The sequence below is a fragment of the Cuculus canorus genome, chromosome 9 (genome assembly GCF_017976375.1).
Source record: "Cuculus canorus isolate bCucCan1 chromosome 9, bCucCan1.pri, whole genome shotgun sequence".
Classification (NCBI taxonomy): Eukaryota; Metazoa; Chordata; class Aves; order Cuculiformes; family Cuculidae; genus Cuculus; species Cuculus canorus.
In genome coordinates this window covers 23,334,371-23,350,566 of record NC_071409.1, presented here as the reverse complement: position 1 = coordinate 23,350,566, position 16,196 = coordinate 23,334,371, and the positions used below count along the sequence as shown (strand labels likewise).

At 41.9% G+C, this 16,196-nt stretch overlaps 2 protein-coding genes across 4 annotated transcripts in view; both read right to left on the bottom strand.

Annotated features, from left to right (window-relative positions):
- Positions 1-826: 826 nt before the first annotated feature.
- On the bottom strand, positions 827-5,800 carry ARL14 (ADP ribosylation factor like GTPase 14). 3 transcript variants are annotated; one of them, XM_054074362.1, is made up of 2 exons: positions 5,440-5,800; positions 827-3,445 (listed from the first exon to the last, which is right to left on the bottom strand). In XM_054074362.1, the coding sequence occupies exon 2, from the start codon at positions 3,202-3,204 to the stop codon at positions 2,620-2,622; it is 585 nt and encodes a 194-aa protein (XP_053930337.1). In that variant the 5' UTR covers positions 3,205-3,445; positions 5,440-5,800; the 3' UTR covers positions 827-2,619. The 3 variants fall into 3 exon arrangements, with proteins under 3 accessions (XP_053930337.1, XP_053930338.1, XP_053930340.1); XM_054074363.1 differs by having other exon boundaries at positions 827-3,296; XM_054074365.1 differs by having other exon boundaries at positions 827-3,293.
- A 9,717-nt stretch (positions 5,801-15,517) lies between these two features.
- The window catches only part of PPM1L (protein phosphatase, Mg2+/Mn2+ dependent 1L), a 98,708-nt gene continuing 98,029 nt past the window's right edge, over positions 15,518-16,196 (bottom strand). Inside the window, exon 5 of the transcript XR_008451220.1 lies at positions 15,518-15,654. The gene's annotated coding sequence lies outside the window, so the exon portion shown is untranslated. The remainder of the gene's footprint in view (positions 15,655-16,196) is intronic.

Below are 16,196 nucleotides of genomic sequence, written 5' to 3'. Positions count from 1 at the left end.
GATTCTATATTCCCTGTCTTCTCATCCTAAAGAATACTATTTACTCATGCAGTATAGAAAAAGACCAACTAGCTCCAGGAGCACAGGAACTAATTAAGTCTGAGCTCTGTGGATTTATGTCCTCTTGTAGGCTCTCTTGTGGCTAAAATGGAATGTTTCTGTCCTAGGGGATTAGTCTTTTGTACTTTATCAGCCTTGCCTTCACTGGCTACACCGGTATGGTCACTTTTCTCTCTCTCACTGATTTTTTTTTTAATTAAACTTTCAGGCATATAATCCCTTTGAGAACCTACACCTCTATCCAACTTGATCGATATTTGTTTTAAAGCTTAAAAATTATTTGAAAAGGTAGGAGTCCCCATGGGCAGCTAAAGTAGGCGTGGCTGCTTCCGGAAACGGAGCTCTTAGACAATTTTTAAATAGCTTGTATTCTGTGAAGTGAATGGAATAGAGTTTATTTATTGCCTTTGAAGCATAATGTAAGATTTTCTTTAAGTCAGTGTGACTGTCATTTAATCTAATTTGATAACCTGGAGAAGGGGCAGTCTGCCTGAACGTTTATTCTCTTTTTTTTTTTTCTTTAGATATATGGGCTGGTCTATTATACTACTTTATTTCTCCCTTCAGAAATTGCTGCTTGTCTAATTAGAGACCCTGGTGCACTCTCATTAAGTCTCTCAAGGAGTATTATTTATTCCCTGAGGAATTCCTGAGGCCAGTGAACTAGATTCAGATTTACAATAGGCACATGACTAGAATAAACTATTAGGACAATCCAATAAGCATGAAAATGCTTATATTTTATAAATTTATTGATCTGAAATATGACATTTTTAGCATTGAATTGTGGGGTTAGAAAGATAACATTCCCATTGCTGTGGACTTCCAAAAATCCCTTATGGGACAGAAGGTGGTATTTTATATTCAGCCTAAATCACCCGACCAGGGGATGACAAGTCTGAATACTTGCTCTCCTTTTAGAAATATAGTCTCAACATGACTCAGGATTTAGCCTGTGGTAATTACAGTCAGTATTAATAACAGTTTCTGATGAGAAACCTTCCTTTGTTTACTATTTCAGCAAATTCACCTGATGATTTTTTGTCTTTGAATAATATATGCATGAGACAACAGGGTACATCTGGGTGCTTTTCTTGCTGCTTCACCCTTCTATAACTTGAAATTCCTGCCTGTTTATTAGTAAGAACTAAATGTAAATGTCTTATGCGAATTACTTGGCATAATCAGGGGAAAGGCTCGCAGGCTGGCCCTTGCCACAATGTTTTCGGAGCACGTAACTGGGAAGTGCATTTTGCCAAGGGACTGTCGAGGCACAGAGTGATTAATTGACTTGCCCATGGTCAAAGATTGTGGCAGAAGTAGGGAAAAAAAAAATCCAGCTATCTAAGTAAGCTTTGTAACCACTGGAGCATCCTAGCTCTGCAGACTATACTCAAGAAGGCAGAAATAATTGGGCTGGGTTTTCTGGGTCTGTATAACCAACAATTAGATGGTCTCTCTTCTCTTGCTTTTAAAAGAGCAAGCCCTATTAACTTTTCAGCCTTAGTGTTTAAACTGTTTTCATGGTTGATACAGTTCAATTAGTCTTGTAGTTATCAATCCTTTGTTGCTTTAATAGCATTGAGAATGCTAATTCACTCCTTCCCGAATCAGGAAATCTTAACAGAAATTTCATTTGGAATTTTTTTCTACAAGCTGCAGTAATAGGGTTAGCAATTTTGTGCCACTTAAGGTCGAATTTAATCAAACCTAAATTTATCAGTAACAGAGTTTCAGGTGGCTTCAGCACAGGATCCATCAAGTTGTATGAAAACAAAAACCAAACAAGGGGCCAATCCCCCTCATTTCTCCTCTCTTTGCCCCACACCCCAAAACCAATGGAGATCAGTACTTACTGGATCGACCCCATACTGTCTTCTGTTGCTCTGCCTTTGGCTAAGGACAACACAACAGTGCAGAAACAAAGAAATGGGTACATAGCAATCTTTAACACCAGACCTACCCCTCACACACAGCACTGGATCTGGGTTTTATCTGTGGCTTGGTGAGGAGCAAGTCCTGTTTGTTAAAATCTGTTTGAGTATTTGGTTCTAGAGTGCAAAAATATCCAATAAGTACTTCAGATTCATAGGTTCTCTTGTACATAACTAAGAATTTAAGCTCTAAACCAACTATATTTTTACATGAGAAGTACACCCGCAGAGCATTCATTACAAAACAGCATTTTATCCACAGCTTTTCTTGCTGAACAAACAACTTGGCTCTTTTATGCCTTGACAAAATACTCGATTTAAGCATTTTAAGCTCTGCTCACCTATTTTGTTTCTGCTTGCTAAAATACAGAAGCTCAACTCCAGCTTTTTCATCCCTCCACAGCCACACTTGTGAGCTGAATAACCCCAAGTATATGATCACCAATAAAATGCCGCAGAGTAGTATCTCAAAAGCATCTGCAGGTATAACAGTATAATTTAATAGTGTCCAAGTTCTTTATAAATATTTACTTATAACAGTTCTACAGAATCCACTACTGTCAGATTTAGTCTGTCCAACAAAATACGTTGATTAAAGTGCACCAGAAATTGAAGACAGAAATTCTTAAAGTGTTTCGATTTCCTTAAAGATCATAGAAGTCTCCTTTGATCGGCTGTAGTTCTTCGCAAATGTAGTTAGTGTATGGAGAGCTTCTGCCAAACCTTCCCCTGTGAGAGCACAACAGGGCTGTACATACCAATTTCTGTCACTGCAGTACTTCTTCATGTTGAGTCTCCTGGTTATTTCCTCAGCATTCAAAGCTCCAGGCAAATCCTGCTTATTCGCAAGCACAATGACTGGTACGTTTTTTATAAATTCATTCCTTAAAATGAGTACAAATTCTTTCTTTGATTCTTCCAGGCGTTGCTTATCCGAGCTGTCCACAACATACAGCAGGCCGTCTGCGTTTTCCAGGAAATTGCACCAAGCCTGTCTCATTTTCTGTTGTCCTCCAATATCCCAAAAGGTCATTGTAAAATCTTTCCTGGTTTCAATCATATCGACATTAAAGCCAATGGTTGGAGTCGTTAGAAAAACTTCGTTACACTTGAACTTATACAGCAGCGTTGATTTTCCCGCAGAATCAAGTCCTAACATCAGAATATTGGCTTGCTTGACTTTGGAGTGTTTGGTGTTCTGGAGGCCCATTTGTGCTGTGGTGTTCTCCAGTCAGCCCTGGAAAACTGGAATTCACTGCCTTCCCCAAAGCCAGTTTTTGTCTGTAAGATGTCTGTCTTCTGCTGTGAGATGAAGCACAGAGTCAGGAAGAGGAAGAAGCAGCTTTGCACAATGAAAAGTAAGTAAAAGCTCTGAACAAGTGTATTCTGGCTTCTATCAACTTGATAAAACACAAGCAGCGTTTATGAAGGTGTAGTGTTCAGTGCCAAGCCTGTGGGTGGAACAATGATGAGTAACGAACCCATTGGTCACGGGCGCAAAGGTTACAGTCTTGGAACATGTTTGAACAGTGAACCACACTTACATGATTGTTTAAGAACCCTTTACATTGTACAATTGCATATAAACCAGCAGCAGCCTGATTATACCCATGATCCAGGGAACCGCTAGCTGGCTGCCCTGAGATAAATCCCTCTATTACTTTCTTGGAAAGGAAATGAAATATAAACACAGCCATGGAGGAGCGGAAATGTTAAGGTTTGTCCATACTTAGCAATCCACGAAATGACAAGGTATTCGATTTATCGGTACATCTCATCTCCCAGGAACAAATTAATCTCAAGAGGTTTCTCGTGTGAGTCTGTGTGGGCACGTGGGCTCACTCAGACCGTGAGTGAGTGCCACTAAAAAAACCTGCTCTGCTCCAACTGGCTGCCTTGGACTCTGTCAGGTACTCTTCCTCCTCACTCGGGCATGAAGTTGTCTGCCTTGATTAAGCTGTTGAAGTTGCCAGCTCGGTGAGTTATGTTTGTGTGAACAAGTTTAACTGCACTGTGCACGGTGGAGATAAAATATAGATCTATGATCTGGTCCTTACTCAGATTAAGCTACCCAAAGTTAAATATTTATGTTAGTTTCATTGGGCTTTATTCTTTTGTTGCCCGCTGAACTGCGATGATTTCCTTCAGGAAAGGAACAAGAAGAGGGGAAATAACTGAGTCTCAATCAAAAGATCAGTCTTTGGGCAGCATTGTAAATAGAATTAAAAAAAGAGGAGATAGAGACTCTAGTCAAATATTATTTCTGTTGTCTTGAGTCACTTGGATCTGTTCAAGCAAGTCCAGAGGAGGGCCAACAAGATGATCAGAGGGCTGGAGCACCTCCCGTATGAGAACAGGCTGAGAGAGTTGGGGTTGTTCAGCCTGGAGAGGAGAAGGCTCCAGCGAGACCTTATAACAGCCTCCGAGGACTTAAAGGGGGCTGCAGGAAAGGTGGGGAGGGGCTCTTTATCGGAGAGTGCAGGGGTAGGATGAGGGGTAACAGTTTTAAGCTGAGAGAGGGGAGATTTAGATTAGAAATAAGAAGAAATTTTTTCCTGTGAGGGTGGTGAGGCCCTGGGATGGGTGGCTCGGAGAAATCATGACTGCCCCATCCCTGGAGCTGTTCAAGGCCAGGTTGGATGAGTCTTTGAGCAACCTGACGAAGTGGAAGGTGTCCCTGCCTCTGGCAGGGGGTTGGAACTGGATGATCTTTAAAGTCCCTTCCAATCCAAACCGTTCTATGGTTCTATGATTCTATGAGTCTCTGTCTTTTGACCCCTAGCAGGCCCATGCTGGGCTGGACCAGTGTGTAGTGGGTACTCCAGTGCTTATTTGCCCTTCTACCCAGATGCACGAATATTAGTTATTACCCTTTGTATTTGATTCAGAAAGTGCGTAATCAGCAAAACATCGTGAAGGTCTGCTGGCCCAGCGAGCTGCTGACTGATAAGGGGATCATTTTGATAATTACGACATTGGCTGCTCAGACCGTACATGTTGCGTAAAATAAACCTCGGTGTTGACAGGCAAGTTATAACTTGGTTTCTCCTGAAGCTAAAAGGGTTATGCAGAAATAATTGGGGGCGACAGGAGATGACAGGGACATACTCTCTGCTGTACATTTTTCATATTTAATAACAGGGATAGATGGTGGGTAGGATTTCATTCAGGAGAAGGTTGTTATGTGTTAAACCAGGGAAGAAAAGAAAGTATTTGCATTTCTTTATAAATAATGTATATGAATGAATTGAAAGACGGGAAGACAGGAAACTATGCAAAACACATTGTTAGTACAGTCAAATGAATCAGAACTCCCTGCAAAATAGCAGGCCGTTTCCTTCAAATGTGGTTATCCTAGTAAAGGGCAAACCCTCCCTCTGCGCAAGCAGCAGCGTGGATGGGTGCTTGGGGTCCCCGGGCAAGCTGTGATTTAAGGATTACTCACCGTTCTCTGCTCTGTATGTTTGTTCCAACTGCATTCCGTATTTATGGCCTCAACTGTTTTTTCATTAAATCAGACTTCCCTTGAAAGACGTGATTAAGCGATGTCTGACGTTTTACAGCTAATTAAGTTTATTCCCAGGACGAACAGCTAGCTGCTGGAGACTCCGTGGTTCTGCAGTTTCAACTATACCTGAGCCGAACGAGAGTTTAGTTTGGAGCTGCTGCCAGTAATCATTTCCTGTGTTGCTTCGGAGTTTATGTGCCAGTGTGAGATCATCAGAGCCGCTGTCAGCAATGCGATGCAGCCTTCCGCGTGCAGGCTTCCAGCCCACATTTGCACCAAGCGGAGGGCATCTGAGAGAAGGAGGTATGTACCTTTGATTTGTCCAAAGGTGTGTGTGCTTTGCTGAGCCGAGGCACGTTTGCTGGTGTGGGCTTTCTCTGCACTCTCAGCTGGAAAGACCCAGGGCAATAAACCAGCCCAGGCAGCTGATTTGCCATTGGTTGATTTGAGCTCAGACTTGGCACAATAAACCTCCTGTAAGTGTACATAAACCGTGTAGGTTCTCGAGTTGTCCCAGCACGATATTCCAGCAGGGCTGCATGTTTTTGGAATGTTACCAAGTGTGACTGATGTAATAATTTGTGGAGGCTCAGGGGTGAATCCTCACCACCATCAGTTCCAGCAGCATTTTGGTAGCCGTAATGGTAACGGTACTGGTAGCAGCAGCGGTAGCATGGGGGGGTCGTTGTGGGCTCCTGTCCGGGTGCAGGGCTGACCACCGAGCTGGAGAACCAACGCCCATGCAGGGACGCAAGAGCTCGCTGTTACTATGGTGCCCTTTTTCAGTGGGAAATGGTAAAATGGCTTAAAATTGCATATCTGGGGTCAGCAGGGGCAGGAGGCTTCTTCTTAACGAACTCCACCTCGAGGTGTTTCTTCCTGATTGATCCCTGTGTGGTGGAATGTTGCCTGGAAGGTCGAATGAAGAGTGCTTGGGCTGTTCGAAGTGAGGGCAAGTCATTGTTAAAGGTCATTTAAAATATTCTAATATTAGATCTTCATAGCCCAAAATACCTGCAGCTCCTCTTGGTAGTAAGACCTAAGGAGAAAAACCAGAAGCCAGGAACAGTAATATGTTTACAAATGATTTCTGCTGGAAGCTTTGAAGACAGATATATATTTTTTATACATCTGGCATTATAAATATGGGTTTTTTTAATCTTTAAATTGGAATATCTGTTGGTTATTGTAATTATTAGTGAATATGAGAATTTGTCACCTTTTTCCAGTCACAACTGTTTGCGCTCAATAATTGCCTAACTGTAGCAGGGTGTGAGGAGTGTGTCTGAAATTACTGTGGAGGGTGCTTACTGCCTGCTTCGTTATCTGTGTTTTGAAGTTGGTCAGATTTATCTGTGAGCACAACCCCAGACTTTATCGTGTTGTGCTAGCAAGCTGCGAGCCTGCAAGCAAATGAAAACATTACCCTGAAAGGAGCAGTTCTTGACCTGGTACCACTCCTGCTGCACATCCCGTGCTGCTGCGGGACTGCTGGAATGCAACTGCCAGCAAACAAGGTCTGGCAGTGGTGGGGAACCTGTCCTGGGAGTAGCTGGAGGGTCTGCAGCCACACATCTCTGAGCTGAAGTGCCAGCTCTGCTTTCAGACCTCACTTCTTCAACCTCCTCACTTCATTTTCAGCCTTCGAAACAGAAGGAGAAGGGGATTTTCCTGGCAGGAGCTGTGGTTAGGCTTTCCCCTTCAATTTGCCCTTTGATTCTTTTCTCTGTGTGTTTGAAGGTGGAGTTCTGCCCTTCACCATGTTGGAGGATGACCACCTGTATTTTGAATCCTCAGTGCTGCAGAAATTGCTGTCTCGTGCTTTGGGGAGTGTGGTTTCTGCCCCCTGACCATTATATAAGCTGTGTCATGTCAAACCTTTTAAATTTGAGGATGTTTATGTTGGAATTTGCTTAAATATACTTAAAGTGAACATCTTTATTCCACAAGATAAATAATTCTTTCTTTATAAAATAAATTTTGATATCTGTACGTATTGACACCAGATTGCAATGCATGGCATTACATCAAGTGAAACAATCGGGTTGTGGCAGGATTTGTCATCAAACTCTTCATTAAGTTGCCTTTGATGCTCTTTAATAGATAATCTTAAACCTATACAGTGAAAAAACACAAGTTACAGGGCAATACAAAACCATACTTAGAGGGATGACTTTGACTGAAGGAGCTGTGCTGGGGCAGAGCTGTGATGGCAGCATTTCTCTGAGACATTTTAATATTCTTCATTAAAATATTAGGAATTCACAAAGCGCTTTTCCACCTATGTATCCTCCACACGGAGGGTACTTTGGAATACACTGCCCTGCCTTCCTCTGACACTTCTCCACGTGGCGTAAGGTAACCACAGGGTTTCTACCCGAGTCCTTTGGAATGTGTGACATGTCACTGAGGAATACTGTAAGCGCCAGGAAAGTAGCTTCCCAAATTCCTACCTGGATTTTTTCAATTGTTTTTGCAACTGCATCATCCTATGCCCCTCTCAATTATTCATTCTCTGCCCAGCATGAATCTTGCAAAACCCTTATAGTCAAGATACCACCTCTGAGAGTGTTACACCGTCCTATTTAAATGTATCGCTTCCATAATCGTTCTGAGAGTGTCACAAACATGTGGATCTTGTGCAGAAGCCGATGGGAGATTTTTGAAACACGATGCACTTTGTGTGTGTGTATCCAGGTATATCTATATCCGTATAAAATGGGATTGCTTTGGTGTCTGATAATGTTCACAGGCTACTGAGGGCTGGATGCAGTAGAGTTTGTGTGCAGCTTAGTTACTGTAATCATATCTAATACATTGGTATAATCTAACCCCAAATATATACACACAGATGTGTGGGTACTGATGACTCCCAAGAGTTCTGGAACCACACTGGGAAGATTAAATAATGCATTTATAGCGTGACTTTACAGCTCTTCCTAAAATAGGGTTTTTAATTCAAATTTTAAAATTAAAAAAGCAAGACATCCTAAGATCTGTATTTCTTAAAGAAGACAAACTCCACTATGTCTGTAAAGATGGGTATTTTAATCACTTTATTCATATCAGCAAGGCCAAGTTTTCAGTAGTTTACACTTCTAATAGACAACAATACAGAATTTGCAACTGCATTAACATAATTATTCTTGACACATCCACTACACAGTGAAGATACTATCGTTACATCCTGTACATCGAGAATGACAGAGCACTGCCACCTTATTTGTACTACGGCAGATATGCGAGGATTTATTTACATTTGGCTGTCCTTCAGATAGTCTCTTAGAGACAAATTAGAAGAGGTGCAGAAACCTCTAGTACCACGGTTGAGGTTTCACCAGGTATTTGTTACATTGTGGTTATGGGCAGTACTGAATTTTGCAATCTTTTTAACACCTGCGCATGGTTTTATGATGGAATTATAGGACATGTTACTTTTCTAGATATAAAAATGAAGTCTTGGGGAGAATACTCTCTAAACAGGTATTTCGGATGTCAGTGTTCTGTAAATGGATGGTAAGATGGTCAAAGCTTTTAAAAAATAGATTTTTTTCCCTTTGTTAAACTAAACAGCTAAAGGTCCAGTATTGCATAACCGAGGAAGGAATGATATTGTATTTCTAGAAACAGGTAAAACTCCAGCTCTTCCTACGGTTTTAGGATCTGTGATTTGATCGTTGTACTATTGTGGTCAGATCCTGAGAGCTCTGTGAGAAATGTTTCACTTGGTCTTTGATTATTTATACTTCTTAGAAAACCCCTCTATTTGTTTTATAAGCCTGCCACGCTAAATGTTTAGAAATAAATTATTTGTCACGAGAACACTGATACTACAGCACAGATTGTATTGCTTTTTTTTTCAGAAAACTATAATTATGAAAGACACTGCAATCTTCAGAAACTGGATAGATAAAGCAGACAGTGCTCCTGGTGAGAGAGTAAGGAACGTGCATCCCAGAGAAATGGCTGTGCAGGACTGCGGTAAAAATGTAACTGTCACCCAGCAATGGATTTTTTTTAATATTTGTGCCCCAGAGTAGTAACACTGCTCATGGATCACAAGGCTTTTGCTTTCTCACATGTAGGTTTATACACAGTGATCTTTTTATGCCCCTCTGAAACGGTAATCTAAAGTCACCTCAATTCTGCAAGAAATTTACACTGTAAAATATTCCTCCTCCTGCTTTTTTTTTAGAAAAAAACCCACCTCATTTCCAAATCTGGTTTGTATTTGAGTCTGACCTTATTATTGCTTAAAAGACCATAAAAATTCATACCTAAGCTAATGTTTCTGCTTAAAGCAAATATCAGGAAAGGCTCTAGTGTGAGCAGCCATGCAAGAGGCAAAAAAAATCTAAAGGCTGCAAAATAATGTAAGTGTTAAAGTCAGTGGTGAGCCTAAATTTTATTGCCTCTGCCTACAATATTGTGCTAAAAATAAAGCCTAAATCACAGGCTCAGATTTTTCTAAATCCTAAGATTCTTCTTGTCCGGGCAAATGGTTCAGGAAGCCAGATTAAATCAGAATTCCAAGCAGTTGTGATTTTGATATGAAAAGTGTGGGGCTTTCTAACTTGAAAAGCATAATAATAATAATCATCATCATCATCATCCATTGATTAAAGTTGTTAGGAGACTACTGCTGGTGGATAGCAAAAGGGGTTTGCTATATAAATTCCAGGCCCGTGTTGCCTGTATATTATTTCACAAGAGTTAAAAACTCAGTGTTTCAACGTTTTGTGTACATCCTAGAACAACCAAGTTCAAAATAAACTGTGAAATAGTACTGGCTGCAAATTTAGGGGCATCATTCTTGATCATCAGTTCGGTATCAACAGGATATAGGTGGTTTGGAGTATTTCCCTAGGTTTTGTCTTACGTTTTCTAGTTACTACCAAAGCATCTCAATGGAAGGTAATTTTAAGTAACTCACAAGTACCTGGATGCACAAAAAATAATGTGATTTCATCATATTTCTTTTCAATTTAAGCTAGAATCTGATGGAAAGTCAACCAACCAGCGTGACACTGAATTCCTAATGCATCTGTCAGCTATGTTAGGGCTGTTGAAGGAGTCTGGGAGGCAGAGCTCTGCTCCCTGTTGTTCAGATTTTTGTTAATATCCATTTTTGTCTGAGCAGCGTGTACCACTCTGGTCCTTTATGAAGCACTCGACAGTTTGCCTGAGACAGAGGTGACAGGGAAAGAGATGTAAAGCTTTCTGCGGTCTCCATTAAGTGAAGCTTGTTGGGTTTTAGTGCAGTTACTGTGTATTGCATATTAAGCTGTAAACCACATCCAAATGCAACTACTCCATGTAGAAAGGAAGGAAAACAAAGCTAAGGGGAAGCTAAGACAATGGTTGAAGTTGATGGTGTTTTTTTTTTTCCGTGTGTAGTGAAATCCACACTTTAAAGGATCCTAAAATTGTAAAACAAAGCAAACCCCACCTACTCTATTTCTATATTTGGTTGCCAAAAGCCGCTTTCTTTCACAGGACTAAGGGAAGTGTGGTCTCACTGAAATGCTGTTAGTGATTCTTAGCTAAAGGCAGCATCACCCTGCAACTCCTGTAAGGAAACAGGAACTGTGATATAGTATAGTTTGTCTCACGTGCACTTATGGGACTTTGGGGCTTGGTTTTCCCACTTATAAAATAAGGACTTAAAAAGACCAGGTTTACTCCAAGTGACCTCTCTCACGATGGTTTATGTATCTGAGCTCTGTTTACCTCTGGCCTGGCGATAGTTGCTGTGCAGCAGGGTGATTTTCCAGGCCACATTAATCCCAATTCTCTGAATGAGCTATTCACAGCATGAATGTGTAGCGTCCTGTCCATCCTGACCGGGATGGGGCTCAGCCTGATGCCGTGGCTGCTCCACTGGGGAAGGCTTTGCCTGTGGTGGTCCTCTGCCTGGGAGTGAAGTGCAATCTGCCCTGAGCTTGCAGTAAAGATAAAGTCCTAAAACTATTATACTCTGTTCCCAAAGTGAAAAAAATATTGCAAGGAGGAGACTGAAGAGGCTCTTGGCTAAACTAATGCAGCTGCATTGTGCTAAACAGGAGCAATCTTTAACTGAGGCAGGTTGTTTAAACCTTGCAGGTTTGTCATCTTCTGTGCTGTGTGGGGTTTTGGTTAATGAAGCTCCGATCTGCCCTCGCAGAGTTCTAAATGTGCCGTTCATTTTCATAATGAGTCTGTCTCGATGCCTTCTTAGAGAGCACTTCCAAATGCACTGGGTGGAGGTGGTTTAACCTCGCTCATTTAACAGTCACTCAGTATGGGTTCTAACGTTGTTTTTCCAGGTGCTGCTCCTGTTAACTTTGTGGTTAACAGCTATGGGATGGTAACTGTTTGCCATATTAAAGGTAGATAAGGTTTGAACTTTATAAAATTGATTCCATTTCTAAAAGCAGCATTGCTAACCCCTGCTTACACCTTGTACTGCGCTTACGCACACAGGAGCGATTTACCAAAGAGCAGTGCAGAGACTGGGCACAGAACGGCACTGACTCCAAGGGACTTTTCCCAAGGGAAACATCTTCTTAACGTAACTTAATTTCTCATACCAGACAAAGAAAAATTAAAAAAATCACCGTGAGAGTCTGTTTTCATCAACCTCCACCGAAGGCCACGGAGTGCATGTGCAGAAGGACAGGGGCCAGCCTGCTTCCCAGCGCAGTGTCAGTGCGGTGGCACGGGCAGTGGCACAGGGGATGCTGAGAAGATATCTCACTGTCCGCCCACACAGCTTGACTCCATGACTCCTGTTATTACCAGATTAAAGCAAGCGCAGATAAAATACAGTTTCATCTATGTTGCTTTCACTGCCCTGAATACAGCATAGGAATTCCTGGAGAGCCATGTTTGACAGTCCCGCATTTAGGTTTCTGAAACAACATAACCAATTATCCATGTAATTAACTTAGTGAAATACAGGCTGAAGCAGATTTCTGAGCATCTGTGTCCCTGGAAGTACTGATGCGTCCCACAGGCTTAAAGGAATATAGGGTTGGTCATTTAAATGCAGAAAAAAAGTGCTATATTTCCTTATTGCTCAACTAATTTGGAGTTCTTCCTTAAGACTGAGCAGACCAGACATAGGAGCTGGCCTGCTCATAAAAGTGGATTTCAAACCTTACTCAAGAATTGCTCTCGATGCCAGCCTCTATTTATCATTTTAGATAAGCTTCAGCTGCTTTTACCACCCATTTCGCTTAACAGAGCACCTGGGCTATCACTCGTAACTGGAGACAAATGATACCTACAATTTAAGTTACCTATGGGAAAGTGATCTGTAAACCAGCTGCTCACCCAAGCCTGATGTAGCCAGCACTACGTAAGTAAGCAATGTAAAACTCAAATCAATAGTAGCTTAATTGTATGTATCTGTTTAGATAAGACTCCTCAGGTTTAGAAAGATAATTTATAAATACACTGACAACTCTGAGGGGCAGCAGCTTTGGTCTCTACGGTTGCCCAACTTCAGCAGAATATTCTGAACTTTTTAACCTTGTGCTTTTGTACCAGCAGATTTCAGGACTGAAGGCCTAAAAACTTACTGTAGGAAATGAAAAGCTCATGAAGGCTTTTTTTCTTTAGCATAACTCCTTACTAAATGTTTCTCTGTGTAAAATGAGTATTAGATACATTAGCAATATTTAAAGCAAGGGTGTCATATATTAAGAGGCAGCTGAACAACAAAACTCCCTTATTTTCAAGATGCAGTGTTAGTGTTTATGTAGCAAACACTGTTATTCAAGCTGTGCTTTGGTACTAACTTCTGTATTCTAAAAGCTTCATAACTTTTTTATTTCCATTTTGCCTTGTGTGAGCTGTATAATACTGTGATAACATCAGCAGTAGTTCTGGTACTGACCTTGTGTTCACAAGTCAGTGGACAATGCATGATGTTAGCCAGTGTTTATTTATATTTATCTAAACATTCTATTCAGTAAGACAGGCTCATTCATTCCAAATTTTGTATTTTTAGAGGTTTTAAGAGTCCAGTGCTAACCTCATCCTCACAGTCTGGCCTGTGACCATTCCCTCCCTCTGAGACAGGATCAATATACCCAGACCACTAGTGCTGGATGTAACAACAGAAGAAGCGATGTGCACTTTATGCGACATAAAATAGCATCTCTGCCCACCCCCGAGACTAAGAGGGAGACCCAGGCTCTCCTAAGCTGGATGGCTGTGCTCTGCAAACACATCTGATCCAACAAACAAGCGTTTGAAATTCATTCACCAGTGTTGGGAAGACACCGTGAAGGAAGGTGAGGATGCAGGGCAGGACTGTGCTGTGCCAGACTGTCACACAGCTGAGTATCTGAGTTTCTTAGCTGTGTCTGAGCATGGACATGTTCATCTCCTGCTGCTTCAGCACTGCTGTTAAGATTCAGCCTGTGAGAACGAGTCTCGCGAACTGCTGGCACAAGGGACACGGGGACTTTCAATCAGCTTTTTTCACAAGGGCTGAGAGAGCAGCTCTGAACCTTACCCAGGAGCGGGCAGGCAGCCGCCAGACGGAGCTGTGCTCCCACCGAACCGGGCTTTGCTAAGCCGGAGAGTCCCACACTGGTTCCAGCAGCTACTGTACACAGTGACAGGGCTCGCCCTTCTGTCATGGGAACCAACACCCTTTCTAAAACCCCATGAATATGTAAGCAGAATGATAAACTGAATGATAGTGTCTTTAAAATTTACTACATGAGTTAAACTGTCAGTTTATAATACACCTGAGAAGAGTTAAATTCTTTACTGGATAAGATGACTAATTACAAGGTATTTTACTGTCATATTGGACCATACAAAAGATGCTTTTTTGGCATCAGTTTAATATATCAATTTTCTGCCATGTGATGCTCATACTTGATGAACAGATGTCACCAATGGAGCTACTCAGGCTTAAGCAACAAAAATCCTTCCGTGTACAGCAAGAGGGAGCTCTCAGATCTGTGCGAGCCACTTTAACCAAAATGCATCTCATCTTTTGGAGAGGTGCCCCGGCAGGAAAGCAGGACTGAGGGTGGTGTGCTGGAAGTACTGCCTCTCCAATGCAGTAATGCATTCTGCAGCACCGCTTGAGCATGTGTGGGGATATTTCTGGCTACAGCATCTGGCAACTCCTTCCAGATGTAGGACAGATTATTGAGGCAGTGGAGGATCAGATCCTAGATCATTTAGACTGTGTAAGCATTATGCACGTTTTTTAATCCTGTCATCCAACAGCTGTATGTATCACAACAGAATTTGGCACAAATCCACGTGACTGGAAAGTTACAGGTGTCCAAAATTGGATTAAAAACTTCTTAGAAGATGTCTAGCAGGGAGCATAGGTAAGCACTGCGCGTATGTGGAAGACTGCACAAAGCCTTCTCCATTAGTCCTTCATCTATAAAACTGAAATAGCTGTATCTTGGGTTTTTTTAAGTAATAAAATCAAAAGTCTCAACCTTAGCAGAGATCTTTGGCCAGGAAAGAGCTACTGCAAAGATGGAAGTGTTGCAGAGAAAATGGTAGGTGCTAAAACTATTTTTGCAACCGCAGACACCTGAAGGTTGAAATAAGGCTGATTCAGTGACTGATTGGATGGGCCTGTGAGTGAGAGTAAATGAATCCTAGAGTAAATATCCAGACGAGTTTGCAGATCAGCTCTGTGTTGCATTGCACTACGTGTTTTCCTAAATCCCGTGAGCATGGCTTACTTCCAGAGCGAGCCACCCTCCCACTGCTTCCACATGGCTGCTCCAGGAGTTTGTGAATTCATATGATTCCCGCCATCTCCTCTTCCTGTCTCAAGTGTCGGAGCAACCTGCGAGCTAGTTGTGCTTAGGAGAAGGTTGGGCACCTCTCAGCAGCACTTGCTAACCTCAAGAACATGAACTGCAGGAGAATTTGTGGCAGCCATGAGCTTTTTGCTCAAGTGGCATTAGTCTGCCATGGGTTTTTTGGAGCTGACCAGTGTTCCAGTTCCAACTTCTCAAACGTCTGTGAAAGATTAGTAGTGATGTCTCTACTATACAAGCATCCCTCAGCTTTAGAGTTCTGTAGGCTGCTGAGTCTAATTCTTCTTTTCCCTGGGCAGTGGTTTTGACAAACATCCAGGCAGTGTTCTGCAAAGAACAGCCAGTACAACGGGAACATCATCTGTGAAGGAGAAAGGAAAGGCAAATGCTACACACACCATGAGCTCTGCCTGGAGCACTGTTGTGATACTGATGCTGTAGCATTATGAGTACATGATTAAGCACTCCTGTGAAAATATCACACAAGGTTTTCATTTCACAGCAGTGTGAACTCAGATACCTTTTCAAAATAAAATAACTGAAGCACTCTGCGATTATTAACATTTCCTGTTAGCCGCTCAATTTAACTGCAAAGTTGCACTTAAAATTCACTGAGGAATGGAGCTGTGCAGGCTGGGTGCCTGCTCGTTTCAGAGGATGCTGAATACTTTCATACTTGTCTGTTCCTCAGAGCCAAGGGGCTCTACCCAGCCTTTGGGATGAGAAGAAGCTCAATATTTGAATAGATCTATTTCAATAGCACTGGTAATAGCAACAGATCCACTTAAGAGCTGTGATCATCTCCGAACACATTAAAGGAGGGAAGTTTATTGGGGAAAAGATAACCTAGGAACAAAAATGAAAAGACCAAGATAGGAATTCCTTCTTGAGGAGAAAGCAGAA

Bases quoted from the DNA above. Each gene is read 5' to 3' on its own strand.
- ARL14 (XM_054074362.1), bottom strand. From the start codon at position 3,204: ATGGGCCTCCAGAACACCAAACACTCCAAAGTCAAGCAAGCCAATATT.